This window comes from Phasianus colchicus, chromosome 1 (genome assembly GCF_987193195.1).
Source record: "Phasianus colchicus chromosome 1, bPhaCol1.hap1.1, whole genome shotgun sequence".
Lineage (NCBI taxonomy): Eukaryota > Metazoa > Chordata > Aves > Galliformes > Phasianidae > Phasianus > Phasianus colchicus.
This window is the reverse complement of record NC_143436.1, coordinates 90,735,305-90,762,551: the sequence shown is the minus strand read 5'-3', so window position 1 is coordinate 90,762,551 and position 27,247 is coordinate 90,735,305. Positions and strand designations below refer to the sequence as shown.

The 27,247-nt window shown below is 38.0% G+C and overlaps 1 protein-coding gene across 1 annotated transcript; it reads right to left on the bottom strand.

Moving 5' to 3' along the window:
• Positions 1 to 161: 161 nt before the first annotated feature.
• LOC116226916 (suppressor of tumorigenicity 14 protein homolog) lies at positions 162 to 26,847 on the bottom strand. Its single transcript, XM_090152159.1, has 18 exons — positions 26,756 to 26,847; positions 25,694 to 25,935; positions 25,179 to 25,347; positions 24,424 to 24,548; positions 23,471 to 23,538; positions 22,279 to 22,460; positions 22,144 to 22,182; positions 21,158 to 21,377; positions 19,138 to 19,277; positions 18,359 to 18,456; positions 17,572 to 17,684; positions 16,698 to 16,831; positions 14,136 to 14,243; positions 10,004 to 10,123; positions 9,176 to 9,359; positions 6,924 to 7,195; positions 5,244 to 5,380; positions 162 to 2,809 (listed from the first exon to the last, which is right to left on the bottom strand). Exons 2-18 carry the CDS (start codon positions 25,907 to 25,909, stop codon positions 2,651 to 2,653), a joined length of 2,484 nt encoding a protein of 827 aa, XP_090008285.1. The 5' UTR covers positions 25,910 to 25,935; positions 26,756 to 26,847; the 3' UTR covers positions 162 to 2,650.
• Between the last annotated feature and the right edge of the window lie 400 nt (positions 26,848 to 27,247).

The window sequence follows — 27,247 nt, the reverse complement described above, 5'->3', positions numbered from 1 at the left end:
TTTTTTTTTTTGCCAGTGAAGCAACTGACCCTTCTGACACATGGAACTGCAAAATTCTTAAATAAAACGGGAAGTTAAGAGCTGATCTGAACCTTCTGGCCTAGGTTCTTATCTCAAACTGTACAGCAGGAAAGCTGTTTTATTCTGAAGTGAAGAAAACTGTTGTTTCTAAAAAAGGAGAAGAAACAAATGCCCTTAAATACATGCTTTTGTAGTGCAGGCAGGTTTGGCTCAGCTTTACAAAAAATCCAAAGTACAAATGCAATTTTGACCATATCTAGGGATTAGAGTTTCAGAGGCACAACCAAATGAAGAAAACATAGACATTTACATTTTTATCATGTGTTTATTGAAAAAGGAGTGAATGACGTAAGCCTTTATAGTTACTAAAACCCCTAGAATATAATTTGAGTACAGTTTAGGTAGGAAGCTTGACTCAAGAATTGCTGTGGGGGTAGCAGTGAGGGGAATGCCCAAAACCACAGCAAGAAAGGATGAAGCAGCAGTATCCCTGCTAGACACAGGAAGCACACTGTGTGAAAATTTCAGTACTAGCTCATTCTCACGTTTTCCCAAAGATCAGTGGCTAAATAAAAACCACATATTTATGTACTTTAGAAAAACAGCATGCTGTGACCTGCAAGGACTCATATTCAAGTTACCAGCTTCATCTATTTCACCTCTTTTAAAAGCTTAACACTTCCAAATACACACCATGATTCTAAGACCTTCTAGAAAACACAGACAGATCTTTTATTAAATTGAATGCCAGTGTTATTAAATATCATAAACAGCTTTGGAATCTTTAAATCAGCTAGATTTGGTTTATAGGCTCACCATTTTCAAAGCTAGATTTACTGCTAAGATTGAAACAATGATCTTATGACAGAAGTGTGGCTGTCATTTCCTCCTCCACTTTCATTGAGATCAAGGACCTCTTAATTCCTTTTTCATCTCTTTTAGAGCAGTGTGGTCACATGAGCACAACTTTTGCCAGAAAAAGAGACAAAACAAAAAACGTGACCTTGAAACTTGGTTCACTGCAGACCAAGGACATCAATGAAAGTAGCACAAACCCACCAGAAGCATGCCAAAATAGAAGGAGCATGTTGGAGACAGATGAGACAATTAACCTGTTACACATTGCAGACATTAGACCCTACAAGCATTTTCTCAGTGTAAAGAGAAGGTAAAAAAAAAAAAAAGCAATAAAGACTGAGGAAGGTGTCTAGGTTAATCAGGGGAGTCTCAGAGCTGCAAGATTATTTGCTTGTTTTGACTAGAAAACTGGATTCAACAAGACAGACTTCCTGGCAAAGCAGTAGTCCTGAAACAGCTTGCAAGCTGATCCCAGAGAAATGCCACTGTGCGTTTTGTCCAGTCTTGCTAATGTAGTACCTTGTCTCTTCAGGCAGCTCCAGCCTTTCATTTTAGGCAGGTGCATGTACAGTTTCTGGGGATTGGCCTTCTATGACCTAGGGACCAATGTCATGCTGGTTTGAAGACTGATACAACACAATGCAGTTCCACTGCAGTTGCCACCTGCCACTTTCTGCATGGGTGCTAAGTGAGCCCTCAAGCTGCTTGGAGATGGAGAAAAAAAAATGATAGTCAAGTCTTGGATACAAACCAACTTACACTCCAGTGTGCGCTACAATTGAGATCTAATTGCCAGTTCCTTTATAAAGGAAATCATTCTGGTTTGGGTGATTTCATCACAGCCTAATATCAAAGAAGGCAATTAATAAATAGCCTTGGTATTAACAATTATTAAAGAAGGCAAATATACAGTTTTATCTTAATCAGTTACACGCACAAATACGCACTAACAGCCTGTAGTGATAGGTATTCTAAATTCCTGACATTTTGCTGATTAACTGATAGCTTATGAGATCTTTCTTAGAAGCTTAAAAAAAAGCATAATTCATAATGCATTTTTACATGCAGTTTTCTTTCATTTATTTAATTAAAATTCAGTATTTATTTCCCCTTATTTACTGTTCCAAGAAACTAATGATGCTCTTCCATATTTTTTTTTTTTTTTACTTTTTGGTTTTGTTTTTTTTTTCATCATAACAGTTGTGAGCTAAGTATTTGGTGATCTTAGGAAAAACACAGGAGAGGACAGCCCAGAAAAGAACAGCCATGAAGTGGCAGCAAAACTAAAGCACAGATTCATCTCAAATCTGTTTACTATACATGATCATATTATTTATAGTTCGAAAATAATCAAAGGAATTACTCACGTTTAGAATCTCGTAACATCAGTAAGGGAATATATGTGAGTATATATGGGATGTAAGCATGAATATCCATGTATCCCTATGCAAAGGTAGATAGCAAAAGAGATGCACGTACATCTCAAAGGTGGAAGTAGGGAAGATGATCTGATAAGAACAATTTGGCTGGACTTTTTTTTTTCCAGATACAAATCTAATATGTAAGGGAACTCTGTTTCTGCTGATATATGAATCCGTAAGGAACATGAAGTTATTTGAAGCTGGTCTGAATCCAAAGGTGAATGACAAATAATCATTTCTGCATTAAGATAGTGCTTTCTTTCACAGTGAAACAGCAGCACTTTCATGTACGTGACAACACAGGAAGCAGCTTTGGTAATAGAGATGACCTGCATTTTCTTCGCAGCACATCAGTTTGTATTCTGACGAATCCAGTCATAAAGTGCTGTCACCTTAGTGTATACACCAGGACGATTGCGTCGGGCACATCCTTCACCCCAGCTCACAATGCCAGCAAGATACCATCTATTCCCCTTTCCTGTGCAGGCCAGGGGACCTCCAGAATCTCCCTGAAAAAAAGGGAGTTTACTCATTAGCATTTGCACACAGAGCACTGTAAAATGCTGAATTTATTCAATTTGTTTTAACTTATAGAATTAGCACACTATGCAACACAATGCAAAGGCAAGAGGAAGGTGAAAAATCACTCCCCACTGGTGTCCTGTTACAGGATTCATGAAGCAACTCTTCGTAAGCTTGAATGGGGAGAAGAAAAGACAGAGATGGAAAGAGGGAACTCTACTACCATTTAACCATAATCTGTTCTCAAATTGAAAGCAAAACACTTTATGATGTTAAACAGGAACAGAAGGATACCAAAGAAAGATGTGCTTATTAGCAGCTTCATTTTCAAGTCTGCAGCCACATTTGTAGAGTGAGGGAAAGGAACACAGACTCTAAGGGACATGCAGATAAGAGCTGGTTTCTCAAAGGGAACATTCTGGTTTGTATAACATAGAAAATTAAAGATTTCAGTTTAGTTCAGTGCACAAGATCAGAACACATTTGGGCTCAAAAACGTTTTGTGTCCTTCACTGCATGCCTTCAGTGAACATAGTTCACAGAACTCCAAACAGTTTATAAACGCAGCTCATATCTTCAGATTCTCCTAATGTATACAAGGCAGTTAACAGCCTCCAAATTGAGCCTGGGGTTTTTCTGCTGCCTCCAGTTGGAGCTAAAACATGCAAGAGGCCAGAAGAAAGCCACGTACCAGAAAGGAACAATGACAGAAAGCCAACCAACCAAAACTATCTATTGATAAAGAAGCAGCTAGAGCAGTTAACCCTCTCTAAGGGTGCTGATAATACTGGGAATTTGGATTATCAGAGGCTGATCTAGAGGCAATTTGAGAAAGGAGTCTATATATTCTAACCAATTATACAGCTGCTTGTGAAAGACAGAAGGAGCTGTGTGAAGGTAGAAAGAGGAAGGATCTTGGAAAGAGGAACCATGTAAAACCAAACACTCAACAGTGATAAGATAACTAAGCCAGAAAGAATATACACTATTTCTCACTGTAACTATCACATCAGCTAAAGATGAAAGCTGTTTGGAAAATTCACATTAACTGTGAATGGACTACACAGGTTATATGCCCATGAAGAAATAAAACAAATCAGGATGCCAGCAAGGCTTGAATTGTAATACAATGGTTTTCAGGGTCCTCTGGGAATTTCCTGAACCTCAACATCATTTACCTCTAGCACTGCACAGGAAATATGCTTGAGAAAGAAGAAATAATAAATCTGCTACAGACGAAGAAGTTAAAGACCCAGAGAGCCAGCACACTGGGACACAACACAGCATATTTTATTGGAAACTGGATTAAACAGTACGGTCTACAGCAAATTCAGTTAAAATACCCATCTAAAAATCTAAGGGCACATTTTATGCAACACATTTTGGAGGAACTTCAAGCCTTAGGTGTATTACGACATGTTTAAACAAAACAATGCTAAGGTTTAAGATTATACATAAACGGAACATTAAGTCAACAAAAATAATGCTTCACTGAATAAGAACTTAAAGACTGCAAGAGGATCCTAAAAACAGTCCATTGTGTATAAAGAAGTTTGACCCATTAAGAGTTACATACTTTAAAAAAAAAATAACCTATCACATTAAAACAGTGAACTTTATATATTATACAAAAGTTCTATCAAATTACCACTGTCTAAATTCAGTAACATGTTTTTCTCCCTTTACACAGTATCTGAAAAAATGACTGTGTTTGTAATTCAGAAAGCGGATATTCATCATAGTAAACTTAAAAACTGAAATACTGATAAATAGCACAAGTAATCTAACAACTAGAAAGGAAAAAGAAGAGTTAAGACAGTTGTAGTATGTCCAAAGGACAGTTTCTGATTGTGTGCACAAATAAACTAGGTCATATAACTCACGATACCATGATGTAATCAAAACTCATCATCATACGCATGAATAAACACATGAAACAAAGAGGCAGCACTTCAATTGCATTTACCAAATTTACCTTTTGCGTTACATATTTGTTTGCAACAGTAACAGTGTATTTCTCATCAAACTGCTACAATCCCAACACCCGGATATCAAAAAAGGAAAAAGTCAACATAAATAGCAAAAAGTACAGGTAGACTTAGCTTCATTCCCTTTATCCTTACACCATTGCTACTATATAATAAAATTAATTGTCAGAGAGGAAAAAACTGTTTTCAACACATTTTACTCCTTGTCTTGCGAAGTAGTATTTCTCAAGAGTTTTAGATATCATTTATGCTAATTTTCCTTTCTTATTTTGAAGATCCTTAATTGCCGTGTTAAATTATCATAAATTCAGGACAACTCACTCTCCTAGTTCTAAGGAGTGGGAAAAAAGCAACAAAAATACTACCCCAAACTCTGAAGTTTTCCAATGAAAGTAAACGTTTATTTTCAGTTTCTTAACAAGCCCCAGATTACCTGGCATGCATCAATGCCACCATTAAGATTCCCAGCACAGAGCATGCGCGATGTAATGAGATCATCATACAGCTTGCTGCAAATGCTTTGATTAATTATTCTCACTTTAGCTTCCTGCAGTGTTCTGGCAAGATGACCTAGGAAAAAACAAATGTTGCAGAGATGACAGTAGTACAGATTTCTATAATGGATGTCACTTGCCAAATCAAAGGAGAATTGCTCCAAACTCAAACTCTATCCAAGTGATCGTTGGAGAGTAATTCTCCTCTCTTTAATTGTGGCCTGCCCTCAGCTTTTGAACACTGTCTACACAGACATTTTTAGACAAGTAGTCCACATGCACCAACAGTATTCCCTTTCCATTTCCTCAGTCTTTATTCAGAAAGCAGTAAAAAGTCATTAAATTAAAAAAAATAATACAACATACCACTGAATGTAATTTGTTTTGAATGCCATTTCAAATTGTGCCCAAAGCTTTTTGTTCTTATTTACACTATGGTTGTCTTTAAACATTGTGTATGGCCTAGCTAAGAAAATTCCTGTGTTGTTTCCCATACTTTCACTTATCCATAAGGAGCTAAGGAATGAAACTGGAAGCAAAAGGGGACTGAAACTCAAACAAGTCACAAGACATACCAGGAACTTGATTCTATACTAAAGCAATGGCATAAGGTGGTGCTGTGAACTACATATCCTCAGTCATGTTTTGGCCCAATAGTGAGCATAACCTTTTCAATCTGGATGAACAGAAGTTTGCTTACTCATTAGGCTCTTTGGGTGAGTTGGGAATGGAATAGGCAAGACAAAAATATGTTGTTTTCCACATACATTTATATTGATTTTAAATATTACCTAAATTATTTTGATAAAAGATAGTAGAAGGCAGCGTCATTAAAAAAAAACAAAAACATTTGCAACTTATTAGGCTACTAAGTGGTTATCTTAGATTTATTCGCTTATTTTCTGCATGTTAGGAAAGCCAACACTATCACAGCAGATGGCTTCTGATCAATTGTGAAGGATTTGATTTCAGCACAACAGTGGAGACTAATGCAATGCTGAGGAGCTGTCTACATTCAAGTCTCAAAGCTGGCTCCTGTGCGATAGGGCCAAAATTTTACTTGTTCTTCTGTGGCTCTAATTCTGCTTGCTTTTTTTCCTGCCTCCTCACTGCAGCACATTGCTCTGATCTGCAGTCAACACTCCTCCTGGGACAAACATGAATTTACCTTGGTTAAAGACAGACAAAACCAAAAGCCACCATATTCTTGCAGTTATTTCAGGGGCTCCATATGCTCAACCACAGCCTTAGAGACAAAGTCTTTCTCCTCTGTATTTCCAAGATCCTTTTTTCTTGACTAGAAGGTAGATTATTATCTATTCACTGGATAAATGAAACTATGAAGATGGAAATGGACTTGCTTTTTGTAAATGTAATACATTTGTTTTTCAATGACATCGTCTCTGACCCCCATACGCAGTATGTATATTGGTACTTACTGCCTAGTAGAAGTATATTCAGAATTTATAGCCTAGCTATAGGACATTTTCAAGGTTTTTTTTTTTTATAGAACTATTATGTAAACCAGAAGTATTTTCTCTTAGGACTATAAATATTTCATTGTTAATGTTTAAAGTTAAGCCAAACTTGCAAGAAGTATATCCAGGAAATGAACATACTATTTTCTTTTTTGGCTCCCCAGCCAGTTACATAGCAGACAGTTCCATAAAGAAATACTCTAGAGCTGCTTGGTAAACAAATGGGCTGTACCAGCTCGCTGAAGAATACAGGTGTCTCCAGTTCCAACAGGGCTATGTCATAATCTGAGATAGATTGGTCATACTGTGGGTGGACAATAATCCTTTTGATTGCTCTCATAACTACATGATTGCTCTTTTCATTAACAGTGCGTAAGCCCATATATGCCCTCCACCTTGATGGAGCAGAGTATCTGTAAAGAGAATGTTTTTAGAACAACCCATTGCAAAGCAATGCAGTTTCAGTTCACTCCATTTTATGAACGGTATGGTATTTGATAAGATTCATCAAAACAAAATGAATGGAGTAGAATACCCTTATGAAGATAGATGTTTTATAGTCTCTGCCTCCTAAAACAATAAGTAGTAGTTTAAATTACCATATTAAAATGAATAATGTCCTACAGCTATAAGATCAGTTCCTGGAAAAGCACATTTTTCAGCCATCTTTACAGTAAGCAAAGCACCCTGTGTATTCTGCAATACTTTCAAAGCTGACTCTTTTATTCAGGTATGATGAAAACACACTGATATATGCTATGCTGTGGTAAATCATGCAGTTTTTCTTTGTAGTGCAATTGACTGCATGGTTTTCTTTCAGTACAGAAATCAACCCCAACTGATCCACCAGAAATCTGTTGCATAAATACCCTTAGAACATATCATAGGTGAAAAAAAGAGGGGCACAGATGGACAGGTAGATCATCGGTCCTGATGCTGCCCACAGGCAATGAACAAAGCAGAATGAGACTGAGCTATTAGCAATGGGTTTCTCAGAGCTCTGTTATCAGCACATTTATACTTTGGACAACACTTGTCTCAGGTAAAAGTCAGTACTGCTATTGACATTCCTGGGCCAGGAAACAGGCCAAAGTCAGCTGTTCTGACATACACGCCTCAAAAGCACATATTCTTCTCATACTAGCAATGGTTCTTCAGGGTCTTGGTCAAAATTCTGCTAAATAACATCTGTTTTAATTATAAAACTATTTTGTGCAGATTGGATAATTATCTTGGAAGTGGCTATTTAGCCACTCATTTGATAATGGAGTAAAACTCTTAGGCCTCAGATACTAGAATTCAGGTCAAATCAAGATGCGCCAGAGCATACAGAACTAGAAAAATCCTCACACACAAACACATTTCTGTGTATGAAAAGAGAGATCATCTACTCAGTTAAGGATAACTGGGATATATATACAGCTCAGGGAAATTATCTGAGAAACCTTCTCCATGCTGAATAAAAGCTAGATTACATCTCAGACACATGCAGTGCACTGCAGTATCCATCTCTGCAGTATTTACAGCCTTTATTCAGTGTGGTCTCTTACCCTTAGGGCATTAATGCATTTTCCACAATTACATGCAACACTGTGGGCAATAGTGGGCTATTAAAATGGTTAGCATGAAGGGAATTGTTTTGCCTTGAAAGTAAAGCACAGGAATACAAAATGTTTGTCGCCAACTCAAAAACTAATATGCAGTCATATTACTGGAACTCATGTACACATTGCATCAAGAGAACCATGATGTGCTTGACAAGCAAAAACATGATCTCAGTCTTGTCTGAACATGTGCCATATGTTGCACAAGTACCAGATTGTCTTACAAAAAAGCTATAAGATCTTTACTGTAAATTATATCTAGTGTGTTGTCATGCATACAGTCTCATTCTCAGCAACTGAATACTTTCAATCACTTTCTGTTTTTCAAAATGTAACCACAGAGCTCTGGAAGTCACAAAGTGCATTACTAAACTCTCTTCCTTGTCACACACTGGAAGCATGTCTTTTCAATTTATACTAGCTAAACTAAACTCCGATGAGTTTTACACATTCCTTAAGTAATCATTTTCCTGAGAAAAAAGGGCCATTGACGCTGGGGGAAGAAAAAGAAAAGAAAGAAAAAAGGCATTTATTTTAAATCAAAAATAAAGCAGTGTGTTTTATCATGCAGGATTCACTGGAGAACAGAGGCAGAAAAATTACTTCAGATATTTGGGACTTCCAAAGCATGCATAATGCACTGAGAGTTCATGAACTTCTAATGTCACAGTTATACCTGATTCAATTTATCAAAACATGATATACCTACTACAGACGTTTGAAAGCAATATTGCAAAAATTGTCAAACTTCAAATTGCAGAACTCTATGACAGCATAATCTTTCCATACCTTATGGAATCAGAATCCAGAAAGCAATGGGCAGCAGACACAAGCCACCTCTTGGAAATAACAGATGCACCACAGACATGGCCATGTGCTCCTATTTGTAAACTTGCTTGCCAAGGCCATTTTCCAGATTGTGCATCTTCACCTCCAACAATCCTGTTTTTCTTAAACTGGCGTTTTCCACAAGCTAATAGAAATAAAAGGAAAAAGTAGTATAGGAAAACAAGGTCATTTTACTTGGTTAGGCTTAATACACAAACTAACATTTACTTACATACCACAAGGCCTTTGGGGGGGTGGAGGGAAGGGGAGTTGGGGGGAAGTATTTTCTTACGACTGGAAAAATGATACAGGTACTTGCCCATTTTCACTCAATGGGTGCGTAAGGAATAAACCACACACTGCTTATCCTCCCTTACAGATTCCCTAAAAGGTTAGTAACCCAAAAAAACATTTAAACACAATCCTAAACTGGACTGTTTTCAAAAGTTTACTGGAATAAGATCTTATTATTTCCCTACCTATATACACTGCTCCACGAGTCTTTGCATTTCATTCAGATGGAACAAGCAACAAGATTTACCAGTTTAACAACCTGGAAACATGCATTGCTTGAAAGAAATAATCACAGACAGAATAGATCAGTAAGTTTAAAATGAGAAGGTACAAAAATTTAAGATGTCCGTTTTCATGCAAAAGTTACCGGGAATTTTTTTTAAAAACTCACATCTGATGTTATCAACTTTTAATATAGTAATACTTGACAATGGCACCAATTCCTAACTCCATTTGTGATGTCTTTAACTTATTTTCAAATAACTGTTACCACACCACAGCTCATTTCATCAGATCCATCTGTGCAGTCTCTTTTCCCATCACACTCAGGATTTGGTTTCAGCAAGCATTTTCCATTAAGACATTTGTAAGTATAAGGGAAGCAACTTTTGTAGGCTAAAATGAGAGAGAAGACAGTATCACGTACTCTTCTGTCCCACAGAATCATAGAATCACAAGGTTGGAAACGTCCTATAAGATCATCTAGTCCAACCGTCTTCACACTACCACTGGTACCACAAGCTACTAAACCAGATCTTGCAGCTCCTCATCCAGATGCCTCTTGAACACTGCCAGAGATGGCGACTCCACCACCTCCCTTGGCAGGCCATTCCAGTGCCTGACCACTCTCTGAGAGAAAAAGTTCTTCCTTAAGTCTAACCTAAACCTCCTCTTGGAACAACTTGCGACCCTAGGTCCTGTTTGTTGCCTGGGAGAAGAGGCAAAACCCCTCTTCACCACAACCTCCCTTCAGGAAGTTGTAGAGTGCAATGAGGTCTCCCCTGAGCCTCCTCTTCTCCAGACTCAACAATCCCAGCTCCCTCATCCGCTCCTCATAAGACTTGTGCTCCACACCCCTCACCAGCTTCGTTGCCCTTCTCTGGACACGCTCCAGGGCCTCAAAGACATTGAGGCCCTGATATCACTGTGATTCTGTGATATCAGGGCCTCAATGTCTTTCCTGTAGCGAGGTGCCCAAAACTGAACACAATACTCGAGGTGCGGCCTCACCAGTGCTGAGTACAGGGGGATGATCACCTCCCTGCTCCTGCTGGCCACACTATTTCTAATGCAGGCCAAGATGGCACTGGCCCTTTTGGCCACCTGGGCACACTGTCAGCTCACATTCAGCCAAGCATCAACCAACACCCCCAGGTCCCTTTCCTCTTCACAGTCATCCAGCCACTCATCCCCAAGCCTGTAGCGCTGCATGGGGTTGTTGTGGCCAAAGTGCAGGACCCGGCACTTGGCCTTGGTGAACCTCATCCCATTCACCCCAGCCCAGAATCCAGCTTATCTAAGTCCCTCTGAAGGGCCTCCCTACCCTCAGGCAGATCAACACCACCTCCCAACTTGGTGTCATCTGCAAACTTACTGAGGGTACACTCAGTAAACAGGTCGCCAACTGGACTTAACTCCATTAACCACCACCCGCTGGGCATGGCCCTCTAGCCAGTTTCTTACCCAAAGGACAGTATACCTGTCCAGGCCACAGGCAGCCAGTTTCCCCAGAAGAAGCCTGTTAGAGACCATGTCAAAGGTTTTGCTGAAGTCTAGGGAAACTACATCAACAGCCTTTCCCTCATCTACCAGTCTGGTCACCCAGTCGTAGAAGGAGATGAGGTTGGTCAAGCACGACCTGCCTTTCATGAACCCGTGCTGGCTGGGCCTGATCCCCTGAACACCATGCACATGCCGCATGATCTCACCCAAGAGGATTTGCTTCATTATTTTCCCCAGTACCGAGGTCAGGCTGACAGGCCTATAATTCCCCAGATCCCCCTTACGGCCCTTCTTGAATATAGGAGTCACATCAGCAAGCCTCCAATCCTCTGGGACCTCTCCAGTTAGCCAGGAGCACTGATAAATGGCCAAGATCGGCTCGGCAATCACCTCAGCACCTGAGGGTGTAGGCCATCTGGTCCCATGGACTTGTGACAGTCGAGATGGAGGAGGAGCTCTCTCACTCTCTCCACCTTAATCGCTGGGGGTGTCTTCTGAGTAGCATCCCAGACTTCCAAATCAGGGCATAAAATGCCCAAAGGTTAACTGGTCTGGCTATTAAAGGCAGATGTAAAGAAGGTATTGAGGATCTCAGCCTTCTCCCTGTCCTCAGTGGCCACATTCCCTGCTGCATCAATTAAAGGATGAGAATTATCCTTGTTTCTTCTTTTGCCGTTGATATATTTATAAAAGGATTTTTTGTTGTCTTTTACTGCAGTAGCCAATCTGAGTTCAAGTTGGGCTTTTGCCCTCTTAACTTCTTCCCTGCATACCTTAGCTACTTCCTTGTAATCTCCCCAAGTAGCCTGTCCCTTCTTCCAGAGGGTGTAGACACACTTTTTCTCCCTGAGTCTCAACAGTAGTTCCCACCGGTCGTCTATCCCTGCAGCCTGAGATCTTTTTTCATAGTTCGTAGATTTGTCTGAGCAATTTCATCACTGCCCACCTGAACTACCAGCAATGGAAAGTAGTCAGATGACCTAACCAGCTTAGGGAGTTTCCCAGTTATGTCCCTGACACGAGCCCCAGGAAGGCAGCACACTTCCCTTTGGCCCCAGTCTGGTCTGCATATGGGGCCCTCCGTTCCTCTGAGAAAGGAGTTAAGTTCCAAGCGTTGTTCAAAGCCACACATTCCAATCTGTCTGAAGTCATAGTCTGTGCTAGTGTAAACAGTTCCCTCTGTGGAAAAGGATTAATAATCACACTAATTTAAATCTCAGCCATCCCTGAAGAAAGACACCACAGCCTTCAGCTGCACTCATTTTGATTTTAACTCTAAAGAAAGTAAACTAGGCTTCTCATATCTATTGTTTTACCTCTGCTAGAACTATTCGCATTATAAATCACACATTTACAGAGCAGATATTACTCAGAAGTCATCTTTGTTTTTAAGTTGAGCAATTTCCAATAAATTTTTTGTTAATAACTATCACAGTTTGCTATATAGAAATTCTGACCTATCCACTGCTATCATACCTGTGGCAAGGGGGGGGGTTGGAGCTTGATAATCCTTGAGGTCCCTTCCAACCCAACCCATTCTATGATTCTATGACACTATAATTATCAGTTGTTTACAGCAATCTTGAAATAGCAGTAAGGATTTTTCCAGCAAACAAGGACATTCTGCTGGCTACGTCAAGGACCTAAGATTCAAAGCAAGGCAAACGTTATAGTAGCAAAATGCAAGGAGACATTAGCAGTACCAGCAATGTCCATAATGGTGTTATAAAGACATGTATGCGGTAAAAGGACAACAGTCCTAAAACTATTATGCCTCTGTCCCTTATATTACTTGGTACTGATCATGCAGCATTTGAGGAGAATTTGCCGTTTTAACAGAAACACACAGTGAGATACAGTTAGATCTTCCAAATAAAATCACTGTTATCCTTGATTTTGCTTTATTAGTTTCTGCTCTAGACTCTCCCATAAACTAGTTACACTATGCATGTTGTTTTTTCTACTACAAAACTTGTACTTGGTGCTGAGAAAGAGTAGATAGAAATATTAAATTCAGTAAATAATTCAGAACATTTGCATTCACTTTATATGAATAGGTGATGTGAAGCAGGATGACTACCAAAACAGGTCCACATCAGAAGGGAATTGAATTTAATGTTCTTTTGCAAATTAGATTGTATTAAGCAGATTTCTCATATAACAGTACTGTCATTACTTTTAGTCATTGAGATTATAGGCCTGAGGACCTCTCAACATTCATTTTTAATGCCGGTAAATCCTTGTGGTTACGCCTTATGTTGTACTTGCACAGGAATGAGTAGGAGAAGAAAGGTTAAAATACAGCAGGTCCTTACTGGGAGACTGAGCATATTGTTTATCTTAAACAGTGACAACCAGTTGTGACAGCAGCATGAATCATTCCTGTTGCAAAACAGAGAAGGGAATACTTAGCAGCAAAGCTATGGCAGAAAAGTAGCTATAGATGCATTCATCTGTTAAGTTCAGAAAGTAGCATCTCAATTTTGTGTACTTAACTGGATTACTAATAGGCATTTGGAGATGACATTAACATTCTTCCCCCTTCACCAACCCTCTCTCTGTGGATAGGCGAATCTAAAGACTTCATGTGAACGTACACAGTATGCTTAGTCAAACAAGTTGAACTCACAAAAAAATGGTGGGAAAAAAGAACCCTCTAAGAAGCCTGTTGTTTTTTTGTGTGTGTGAGGGAGGGACATTGACTACAAAAGTACTTCTTGAAGAGGAAAAAAAACCCTTGGTTTGGATTCTTACATGTAGAAAATTCAACTGTATTTCTAATCTGCATGTCTACTGGAAGATTCACAAATTGAATGAGAAAGTTTTCCATTCAAAATTAAATTGAACGCATCTCCGCTTCTGCCTTCCACCATCTCTTGGAAAACAGCAAAAAATACATACTTACAACAGTTGTTTTCATTGCTGTCCTCCCTGCAGCTATCATCACCTTCACAGGTCTTATACTGATGCTTACATTTTCCATCACCACGGTTCAACTGCTCTGGAGTACAACCTGAAAAAGAAAAGTCTGTAAATGCTTATCCAAATATCTAATTAGTGGCCATGTGTTATCTTCATTTGCTACAGGTCAGCTTGATGTTACCTGCCATTTCTATCAGACTATCTTTTTGTTAGCTTCTAGTAAGGAAAAGATTCACTGCATTAATTAACTTATGCTCTGCCCTCTGAACCTGGGTTACCTTCTGGCTGCTTTCTCCAGTATCTCTTTGTTTCCCATCTTCTTTTACATGTATATCACACTCCATCTAAGGCCTTCCCACAGGCAGTTGTGAACACCCCTTCAAACATTTGTCTTACAACCTAGTATGATTTTTTTTCTTGTTGTTGTTTGGTATTCTTGTTTTGTTTGTTGTTAACAGATAAAGCATACACAACTGTAGAACTTTGTGATTTTCCTGTCAGATTATCAGACATTTTTCAGCAGAAAAGTGATGTAAGCAATCTGTGCATTTGATTACAGAAGTCCAGATTTTATCTTTTTTGAGTGGAAGATCATTTTCTTTATATAAGTTCTGCAGCTCATCTGTTCCTTTCATAAATCCATTACTCCTCCCATTTGGGGCACTTTTCTTATTTCACAAACATATTCTCTAGTCCATCATTTAAATCGCTAACAGAAATTATGGAATGACCAGTAACATATATTAGCAGAACAACAGTATAAATATCTTTCCATTTTGGCTGTGAGACACTGGCAATCATTTTCTGGAAACAGTTTCCTATACTTCTTTTTCTCACCTTAGTTCCCACACTTCCTGAAATGCTCACTCAATATAGCATGTACAGTTTCTCCTATATTTACATTCTCACAGTATTCAACCAAATCAAAACTAAAAACTCCATGCTTACTTTTAACCATTCTTTCAGCATTTACAAATAGTTCAGCTTGACTACCCACTGTTTTATTTTTTTTAGAAGTTTAACTTATAAAGACTGGTGTAAAATTTACATTTCTTCTGTTTTCCTACTCTTTAAAGGAAAACATTGCACAGTCTCTTCTCCAGACTTTTCAATCATCACTCATACACTTCACACGAGCTTAAAGATAATGACCTTACAATTTTTATCAGTTGATCTCTAAACTCCCTAAGATAATCTGATTACAGGTGCACACAAATAACTGCCCTACCACTATCTAATTAATCACTACCATATGAACAGCCTTTCCACTAGTCAGACAGACTACATGAAGGAATATATGCTGTATCTGTGTATCCAAACTGTCGAGGACAAACTAGAAAAATCATAGAATCATAGAGCAGGTTGGGTAGGAAGGGACCTATAGACTATCCAGTTCCACCACCCTGCCATAGGCAGGGTTACATTTCACCAGATTAGGCTGCCCAGGGCTCCATCCAACCTGGCCTTGACCCCCTCCAGGGATGGGACATCCACAGCTTCTCTAAGCAGCCTGGGCCTTGGCCTCACAACTGAAAAACTGAAAAATTTCCCCTAACATCTAATTTAAATCTCACTTTTTCTTTTCAGTTTAAAACCATTTCCCCTTGTCCTATCACTGTCTACCCATGTAAAAAGTTGGTCTCATTCCTGCTTATAAAATCCCTTTAAATATTGCAATTAGGTCATCCTGGAGCTTTTTCTTCTACAGACCGAACAAGCTCAGCTCCCTCAACCTTTCTTCATAAGCGAGGTGACTCCAAACCTCTGATCATCTTTGTGGCTCTCCTCTGGACCTGCTCCAACAGCTGTACATCTTTCTTGAGTAATATTCCAGATGGGTCTCAGAAGGGCTGAGTAGAAGGGAGCAATCCCCCCCTCCTCCTCTCTGCAGGCCACCTTTCTCTTTTGATGCAGCCCAGGATACTGATGGCATTTGGGGCTGCAAGCACATGTCATTTCTCTTCAGATCAGGTCAACTTTAGTTTTTGTTCCTCTAGCACTGGAGGTAAATTAACAGCTAAACAAGGCTAAAGGACCAAACTAATTTGTTCCACATTTATGTAGTCAGTTCCAATTTGGAGTTGTTTTCTTCTCTTTATTGCCTTGATAGGAGAAAAAGACACTACTCAGCCAGTACTAGTAGCTCAAAGCAGGGAATTCCTCTGTAAGAAAAGAATCTATCTCAGATACATAAATACTTCCAAGTCACCAATTAAAAGAACTACACTCAGTCATGCAAGCTGAGGATCTGAGGTTTCAAAGTGTGATCTTTTGAAGTCATGGAGAACTTCCACTCCCTAGAATTTCATTAGTAAAAGGAAGTTAGTCTGTTTAGAAACAAAGAGAGTATTTCTGGAAATAAGTAAAAGCTTCTAAAAGAAACATTCCTCTAATAACTCAGATATATTTGTTCAGTTAAATGCACAATAACATTTTAAATATTACTCTCAAAAATAAGCGAAAAGGCAAGTTGATTTTGTAAATACGTTGTCTGTCCAAAATGGTTTCTGTAAGCTCCTTTTAAACTGTGTATATATTCTCTTACTGTCTGTGTGACCGAAGGCTCTGTATTCAATATAAAATCCTCTATGGGTGACTAGTTCATCAGAATGGAAGTTGATAGCAACAGAATAGCCATATTCTCTGTTTCTGCCATTTTCTGAAATATCTTCACAGTATCTGGCAAGGCAAAATTGAAAGGAGTTGATTTCCAACCAAACTAAGCATTACCACCTAGCTGCTTTTCCTATTATTAAAGGGTACAAATGCCAAAAAGCTTTAAAGCAATGCAATAAAGATAAGCTATTCTTATATCCACAACTTTTCTGTGAGAGCAAGATAATCATTGTCAGAGTCTGCTTTATAAATACCAACCACTTTTCAGCATGCTTAACTTCAGATTTTCCATTTGAGTCTACAAACTCAAAAGGCTACATATCTACTAAGGAAATCATTTAACTAAAACCAACATCTTTTACCATACCAATGCAATTCTTCCAAGAGACAGATCACTCTGAATACTTCTTTTTTTTTTTCCCTGAAGAAACATTTGCATTATTTGCTGAAAACAGTTACAACCATTAAAGAGTAACTGGCATAGGAAGTGGAATTTCAAATTATACAAGCCCTACACCCATGTTGAGATCATAGCCAGGAATACTCAGATCCACTGCAGCTGCATAAAATCCTGCAGTTTTCATCATTGCTCCCAAGAGAAACAATAAAGTAAATATTTATCACTGTAGAAGTAGTTGTATGCTTAAATTAACATAATGACAAACGTTTAGTACTAGAGTAGGAGTAAGTATTATTCTGCTGAAATTCAGTGGAAACAAATCTGGTGAGACCTTTTTCCTTAGTATGATGTGTAGAACAATGAAGTGCAAAATAACATGTCAGAAAATAGTATATTGACTTACCTAACTCCATCTATTTCTAACCAGTCTTTATCACATTTACTGGACCCTGGAGACTTCTCTTGAATTTGTATTGCAAGGATTTTTAATGAGAGCTTGTAGGCAGGCGAGGGTGCCTAAAAATCAAAGAATAAAGTAAACACAAACGCAAAATTAAAAAGTCTGCTGCTGAGATAGTATGTAAATCATGCTTTAGTTATCAACGGATTGAAAATATGACTATTTTTTTTATTCACAGCAGGACCTTTGAATAAACAAAATTTTTTTACTTGAACATATACAGAAACATTTTTAGCCCCACCTTTGGCCAGAATGTGCTAGATAAGAAATGTAAGCTGTTCTGCAGCAAGCAGAAAACGCTGTATCTGATGTTCACAGTACGTTTGCACCACCACATGTTCCTAGAAGGTCAAATAAAAAATGTAGAAGGTTCTGATGCACAGCTCAAGGAAATAGTGTAATGTGTACTGTTTGAGACATGAGTTACGTGATCTTCTTTTGTCTGATATAGAAATAAAGCCAGGGACTATGAGTAGTTTGCTCCAACTCCTAGGAATTGTCACCTTGTCCACCATTTTATTTCAGTCATGTGCAAACACAATCTTTTGGAAATCCTTCTCTTCCACAGCTGGTACTTGTACATAAGAAAACATGGTGCCTGAGAAGTCAGGTGCAGTGGTCTTATTGTTTTCCCTTCATTTCACCAATATCAGAAGACATTTCTCCCAGTTTTATGTCTATATTACATAAAGCAAAGTCACCACAACTCAGAATACTTCCCAGGACTTACTCGGATGATCCAGCTGCAGTCAATGTTTGGTGGGTAATAACTTGGGTAGTAAGGGGAACTCAGACTTCCATTCCAGGAAATATAATGACCACCACACACTGGAGGAGAATTATAACAGCAGGGAAAACAGTTATCTTAGTTGGGTTAAAGTGGAGAGCCTACTTCTCCTGCTAGGATACTTCTCTATGTGCAGAGTTAGAATTATGGGTTGTGAACTGACTGAACTCAGTTTCAGCCTGGATTAACAGAGAATCACTCTTAAGCTCTCTTAGGGAAAAATAAATAAATAAATAAATATCACATTGCAGTTGAAACTAAAGATGGAATACTTCTGATGGAAGTTTGTTTGTTTTTTAATATAAAAAAGTTCTTTGACATTAAATAGAAGAAACAAACATGGACAGTAGGGAATACTCCTACTACTTATAATTTACCACTGGTCTTCCTGTGAACATTTTCAGAAGTTAGAAAGCATTCAGTCCTCTGAAATGATACCTCTGACTAATTTCATGTAAACCAAAAAGTTTGAATGTATTGGTTCTGAGGCTGAAAACATACATCGCTTTTGAACTGCATCTATGAGGTTTTAGTTTCTCTCCTAGATGCCCATCCCCTATACTTATTGCCTTTCTTTAAGTATGCAGTGAATAACAGTAATAAGCTAACACAAATTTGAAAATAGCATAATCCATGGGGTTCTGGGTGATGGAAAGTTGAACACAGGGCAGCAGCATGCCCTGGCAACTTACATCACACATTTGTTTATGTTAGTCACTTACTGATTTTAGGGATTGCTTGAAAGTGAGCTTTTAGTATATTCCTTTCTTCTCTGCGGTCCAGTGAGAAGGTAAGTAACATGACATTACTTGAAGAAGTTAAACGTATAACTGGAGGAGTCCAGGCTCCAGAGCCGCACCACCTGAAATATTAAAAAAATTGCGTAGAAAAAGCTTCCGACATTCCAGTCACCTTTTGAGTAACTGGGCAGAAATGACACCGATCCAACCAGCTGCTTCAGGAGTATTTCCCCAGCTACTATTTTTCCTTAATTGCTCCACCTCAGTGATACTACATGAGATGCTAATTTCCCTGCATCATTGCTGAGCATCTTAGACTAATCATCACAGATATTCTTGCTTAAGAGGTGCGCTGGACTTTCCAGACCTGTAGAAATATTAGAAAGGCAGAGCCAGATTAGTTATTTCAGTAACAGCTGTAGTACTAAGAAGCAATGGGTAGTGATGAAAAAGCCAGAAAGTGCTCAGCTCAGCAGTGTCGCACAGCATTTATGCAACAGGTAATGAGCCTTTTAGCATTCAATTTGATTTCACATCCCAAGAGCTTTTACAAGAGATGTAGAGCTCCATCTGTGACAGTTATTTCTTTTTACTCTTCTTTAATTTGAAATAATTATGAGTTCATTTATATCCTGAAACCTGAATACTTACTGTTCCTTGTGACATGAGTTACTAGTTAATTTAGAGATGCATTAAATATTTCATTTATTGTATTTTTAAATCTACAGTGTGTTTACTATTTCTTTTCATTATTTTACAATTCTACGTGTGTGAAAAATTTCAAGTAGAAAACTAACAGGCATAAGAAAAAAGGCACCTTTGCTACTTTGGCAATAGAAGTAATCAAGAACTGCCATTGCAGTCACAGCATTCTTTTTCTCCGCTGCTCAAATCAAATTATTTGATAGAAAGACATCAATACACTTACATATTCTTGATATTTTACTTATGACTTACTGCATCAGTGTTTTTTAAACATGTTGCATTATATACTTGTGGGTTTTGCACAAGTTGACTATCCATGCACATGGTTGACAATCCATTTCTGGATCATAATAGGCTGAGACACTACACAACAGAGAAACATTTCAGAAAATAACCCACAGTCAACAGTAGAGTGTATGCAGCCCAGCATCAGGCATGGGATTCTCCATGGTATGCTAACTATGTGCGGTGCTGTTGATTTGGAGACAATAAGAGTTTAATTAATTACAAAAGGAATTAGTCTATATAAACCTGGCCTTCTGACAGTCTACCAACAATGATGAGATCCATTGTCTTGTTGCTTAAGAACAGACAAAAGTCTGTCAAGAGAGTTGAAGAAAACTATCTCCTGATTTCAAGAAACTGAAAGCACAACTAAATAAATACATTTCAGACACTACTAACTGGATCTGTATTGCTCATCTAACGTCTACCTCTCTACCTAGTAGGTCTGTTATTTTTTGTTTGTCATTGAAACCATTCTAAAGTTTGTTAGTCTATTTTGTTCATGGTAGATAATACATCCACACATAAAACTTGACTCTGAAAGATTAGGATTAGTGTGGCTGCTGAAAATTACAGTAATGTTTGATCTCATTTATGCAAGTGGACTTCAGAGTAACTCTGGGGTTGAAACCTTCCATAGACCTAAGCCTGTTATGAACAGAGGTTTGACTGTGAATGAACTACTATAAAATAGGCATTTTCTACAATTAATACAATACTACAAAATTACAATACTCTAAAGAAAAAAAAAGTCTGTATATTCGTGTCAACAATTCTATGAACTCCCACATAGTAAGAAATGATTCATAATCTAAAATTAAACCCACTGAAATTTATAAGTGATTATAGGGTGGATAATATGAAAGACCTTTTTACCATACACCTTATAGAATATTTAAGTTGTATTTGGAATTTCTTACATTTTGGAAGCCTGATTGAGATAATTTCATACTCAGCAGTTTCAGACAGCTTCTGTACAGCTCAAGAACCTCTTTGCCCCGTACTAACATACCTTGTAATGATCTTGTTCTGCAGAGGAAGAAGGAAATCATACGCAGACAAACGGTGTGATGCACAGCTCTCTGAAGCAACAACATGCAAAGAGGTAACTACCAATCTCACCACGCAGTTAGAAGGAACTCGCAACCTCCACTGATAAAAAGACTTCTTGGGATTCATCAGAGTTAGAGTTCTGTTGTTACCTGGCTTTGCATACAGGTCAAAGGATACTGCTGTATAAAAGAATCTAGATTAGTGGCTGAAAAACTGAAGTTGAAAAACAAATAATTGGTGAAAATTTCAGAAGTGGTGGCAATAAACACCTACCTGCGTTTCTTGATTATTTTAATCTCCTTTTGACTTATTTTCACAAATCTACCCCTTCCCCTTCCAGGTTGCATCACCTCCTTCTGCTCTGGACAACAAAGCACAGAGCTTCACCATCACCACTGGCTCATTTCACACTCAACAAGCAGGAGGGGACTTGTCTGCAACAGCTACAATCTCTGCCAGAAACCTGCCTCTTCCTTTGCCATTTCTTGACCTACCTTCATGCAATGAGAACACTAAGTACAGGAAGCCAAGCTTGAGACAGACATGCTTGGTATCAAAAAACTGTGAAGAGTCAACTGAAGTTCTACTGTATTTGAATGATCACTAACTATGAATAAACTAGTGACAAGGAAAACAAAATTCTGTTTAGCTATATGCAGCAGTTTTTTTTTTTTGTTTTTTGTTTTAAGATGCCAAAGACACAGCTCAATTCAATTTAGTGCAGAGTATTCAATTTCAGCCATGCTACTCAGAACATCATAATAAAACCAGTAAGCTATTTTCAAGCCAGCGAAGATCTCTAGTTTGGTTTGATTCATAAACCCCACAAATACAAGGATAACTGAGAAATAGCCATTTTCCTATTACAGGGTTTTTGTCTGTTGTTTCCTCTTTTTTTTTTTCCCCAAAAGTAATATGAGTAATACGGGATTGAAGAATAATTACCTGATTTTAGCATCACATCGTATTCTGTAGAATCTGAAACTGAAATTTAGTAACTATCAATTACACGAACCAAAGATGAAAATCGGAGAAAGAAAAACAGACAGAATAGATATTAAATGACAGGTACATTGTTACCAAAAAGCTCCATTGTAACAAGATCAAAATCTCCTTCTCCAGAAGCACTGAATATGTGAGGTATTTGTTTACTACTCATTTCTTTTTGTTCCAATGGGATTAACTTTTTAAGAGAGCCAGTAATATCCTGTGGTGCCCAGAATGTATTCCAGTAGTAAGCTCGAAGTCCATACTCTCCTTCACTGTGTGGGAAAAAGCCCAGTGTCGTAAATACACTCTAGATAGTATTTTGAGCATGATTTCCATTGCATTTCTGGCTTGCACTAGTTTGCTAGTCCTTTGAACTGCCATGCAAAAAATTACAGCTGAACATGGTGGCAACAACTCTCTTGTTCAAGAATTGATTTATGTATACATGTCTATATAAACACACAAACACACACACACACACACGAAAAACTGAGAAAAAGCTGTTTAAACATTAACACTCAGACAAAAATCTACTCCTCAAACAAAATCCTGCAAATAATTCTATGGAAATAGATGCTTTCATATCTGCTGTATACACTATACATCTTAAAGATCGTATTCCAGTTCTAGACACATTTTCCTTGATATATTTTAACTGAGGCTTCATACCACACAACAGTATAATTTTATGCCTGTGCTTTGATACAACATTCCACACAATTGTTGATACAAGTGATATGTACAGATACACAAAGTATTTTTTCAGTGATTCAAAGAGACAGTCCATCACAATTGTCCTTTTGAAACTGCTGATGGACTGACCTTCCAGTTTTCAATAACCTGGGACAGTAACAGCCATCTGCTCAAAGAGTTTACATTTCTCGGCAGGACCTTAAATAGATGCCTTGCCCAACATTATGCTTTTAAATTTTGTTTTTGGAAGGTTAAAAAGGAGTTTCATTTGAATAGAGAAAACCAAAATAAGTTATGCATGAAAAAAAAACATGCTGGGCTATGATGCCAGCAATCAGAAGTGGATGAACAGATTACAGAGCAAAGGCACCATTAATCAGGTTTCATTTCTCTCACTAATCTGAGATCACACTATTATCTTAGTGCTTAGTTCACGTTTTTATCTTGTCTTCCATTTCCTGTTACGAAGCATATTATCCCAGTATCATAGCATATTATCCCAAAGTAACAAATGTAAAATCCGCCAAAAAGACAAGACTAACACAATTAAAGATCTCATATTTAAACCACATACTGGAAAAGTACCTACCTGAAAGCAGCCACTATGGACTTCAAATAATACTTTCCCAAGGTGGAACACTCATAGGATTCTGCGAGCTGACAAGAAAAAAAAAAATGTGAAAGTAACTCTGAAGTGTTATATCTTAGTGTCAATAACGTGTCTCATGTTGGGAAGTACTTATCCTATTTCTTTCCTTCCGAAACCCCATACACATGACAGACACTATCAAACAATTTCAACAAATGTCTCAAACAGGGATCATAAAGATGTACACATTCCCATTAAAAGTGATCACTTTTATAAGAACATTGAAAAAGCTCTTGATAATCAACCATGAAAAATAAGCTTTTACCAAATCTGCTTATATTTTGCTATAAGACTTCACATATTTTAGTTACCTAAAATTTGTGGCAATTTCTGTCATATAATCTGGATGTAAGCAAAGTGTATTGGCTATGCACTCAGAGACGCTCAATTAGCCCTTTTGGGAAATACCAGCTAACAGAGAACTGCATTGTGTTTAAAGCTTCTGACTGCAAGTAGCAAAGAAACTACAGATCTCAAAAATACAAACGCACATCAGCAGTACAAGAAAGCAAGCACTGTTTAGGGAAGAACAGCAGAACAAATCAAAATGGCATTAAATATGCCATTATGCATTAAATGTGAGCAATAATTAAAAACAAACAAAAGCAGCTCAAAGAGAAAATAGATAGCAAGGAAGAATTTTCAAATATATAAAAGCAAAACAGAAGAACAAACTCCTTCAAGAACAATAATTTGTCCATAAACAAGAAGACCTCAGAAACACTGTCTTAATGGTAAGAGAGAACGACGCAGCTGTACATCTCCACAATACATGTTTTAAACTCATTATTTTTGAAAAAGTAATTTGTGACTCAAACTGGAGTCTTCTCCTCAATCTTAATTTGATTCTGCAATAAATATTAAATTATTGCTATACCTCTGTGGGAACTTACATAATTTTGGATTGCCTCTGCTTGCAGAAGGAATTTCTGGGAGCTGGGATCATTGAAATCATTTGTGTAAGTCAGATTAGGAATTTCTACACTTCCACCAATATATATTAAAGAGAAAGCTGGAGCTGAGGAAAAAAAAAAGCATCAAAAAATCAGCACATCTAATAACATTACAGAAAAGATTCCAGAACAAGACAATTGCAGAAGTATGTATTTGTCTTTGGCATCATTAGTTCTGAAGAGAAACCTGCACACATGCATGAGTTCTGATTCCCATTGCTACACCAACAGAAAGGAGAGGACTGAGGTATAGGCTCAGATAAGCATTTCTACCAGTAATGCTTTAATTCTCAAACTTCTTTCTTTTTGCAGGGCTCTCTTAAAGAGAGATGATTGTAATGGCTATGAGTTGAGGTCTGTGAAAAGGTATACGAAAACTAGGAACGAACTCTCTTTTGAAAAAGTGACTGGAAGGCAGACTGTTAATTCATCAAGGCTATTGGGAAAGATAACAGCTAAATAATGATGGTATTCAGAAGCAAAGACAAAAATTAGGAATAAAATACATGCCTTCTTATGCAACTATCAACACTGCTGATTTTTGTGCATTTTGTTGTTTAGCAAAGACTTCAAAGAGAAATGAAATTCAATGACCGCACACACAGTAAGTGCTTAATGCAGAGCTTTTGGAATTAACCATTCACACAGTTCAAAACCACCGTCCCATCCAGCCCGTGCTGGGGAATAACACTTACAGAACGAATAGTGCAGGACTAGCACAATTACTGCAACTGATAAAGAAACTAGAGATAATATTCCTAGAAGCCATCTTCTCCAGAAATACGGTCTCATCCATTTGAAGAAACAGTACTTCTGACACAAGTCCTTTTGGTAGGATGTACAATAGTGAATATACAGATTTTCCTAAAGAAAGATAAAGGGTGGCATCAGTTTGTAAGAAAACACAAAGGGAGCCATTGTATCATTTTTCAGTATATTTGCTCTTTTAGTTTTTATCAGAGATTAATAGATTAAGACAGTGCGTTTCATATTATGTCACACACAAAACCCATGCATTTCACTTTTTCGCATTTCAAATGATAAAAGGTCAGGGTAGGGGAGAGGAAAGAATTGCTGTCACTTTAGTTAGAAGCAATTGCACATGAAGAGCAGAGATCAGTGCACACCAACAGAGGTCTGTGCGCAACAGAAGATGCCAGAGAGATTGCTTACTGTGCTCCTGCTGTAAAGCACAACTGTTGTCTCTTACCTGCCCATCATCCCGCTCAGGGTGGTATGGAGCTGGTATGCTGTACACAGAAACCCGTCTGGAGGGAAAAGCCTTTGTCATGATGCCTTGAGAAATGCTTTCTGAGAAACGTAATAACAAAAATCCTAGATGAACCTCATTCCTTAAACATAAACCACTAATAGCACACTGCTCACTGGCTCGCACACCAGGCTTCTCTCGTTTCACCTTTGCCATACTGCTGTAAGCTGGAGCCAGCTCATCTGCAATCAAAGAAGGTGGGGAGGAAAAGTTGCCATCACTGTAACTCTTTGTTTTCCTAACTGCTAGAGTAAGATGTAGATCCCATTATTTGAAAATAGAAAGGACACACAAGCAATTTACATAAGAAAAATCCCAGATCTAGAATAAATAGTGTAATTTCTAAAGAACACCTGATGGAATCCACAGAAGTATTTATAAAAGAGAGAAAACACACAATTCAAAAGATCACCTGAATTTCCCAGTTTTAAATGTGATAGACTTAAACCTATGCAGCAGAACAAACATAATTGCAAAGCAATTAACATATTTCCCATTCAGACTTAAAAATGGCATCAAGTCAACAAGCCAACAACTTCAGCACATAAAAGAAACTAACAAAGAAAATTGAGGATTCACATGGGGAAATTACGCATTACATATGATACTTTCCTGTGTATATAGCAAAGAACAAAGCAGGATAGAGGGAGCAAAATACAAACAACAACCCAGAAGAGGTCCAAGGAAACTCTACTCCAGAAAACAAAAATGAAACAACTGAAGTCAAACACAGGTCACATGGTGACTACAGAAGGGATTAGCGGGAAAGCAATCATTACAGGTCAGGAAAGCAAAATACAACTGTAGACAGACTGCTTTGTTCACATCCTCCTTTTCCTACAAGTCTACCTCCACTATGCGTACAAACTGCTTACTGACCGACATTTTGCCCTCTCCTTCAGCAAAAAGAAACCCTTAGGAAGAGCTGAGAGTAAATAAAATCTCTTTTTCATCATCTCCAAAAGTGAAATCAATATCTATTATTTTGTTTACAATACGTACATTCAGAGAACCCAAATCTGTGGTGATTCAAGACACCTCTCAGAGAGTAGAAGCATCAGTCTCACGTGGACAAGGGCAAGACCACTGCAGTAACAAACATTATCATATTTACTCATCTTGTCAAGGTAGCCTGAAGATAAAGAATTCAAATTCTCAGGTGGATGATATATGAAAAATCTTGACTAGGGGAAAAAAAAAAAAGGCAGGAAATAAAAAAAAGTTAGTAGTTTCAAAGCATGAAGACAATTAAAACAGAAGCTGGAAAAGGTATATTGTTAATGCTTTGTTCCATGCTTATCTGCAGAACTTCTGATCTCCAAAAATGAGTGCCCTGCAATTTGAGAGGATGAAACTCACTTGCTGCAATCCCTTCTCTCTCTCTCTATTGAGAGAAAGCAGGAAAACTAGGATTAGCAAACATACTAGTGGCTGCTATGTCACTCTTGATTACTGTATGCACAGCTGACAGGAAAAACGTGAGTGAGACTTAAG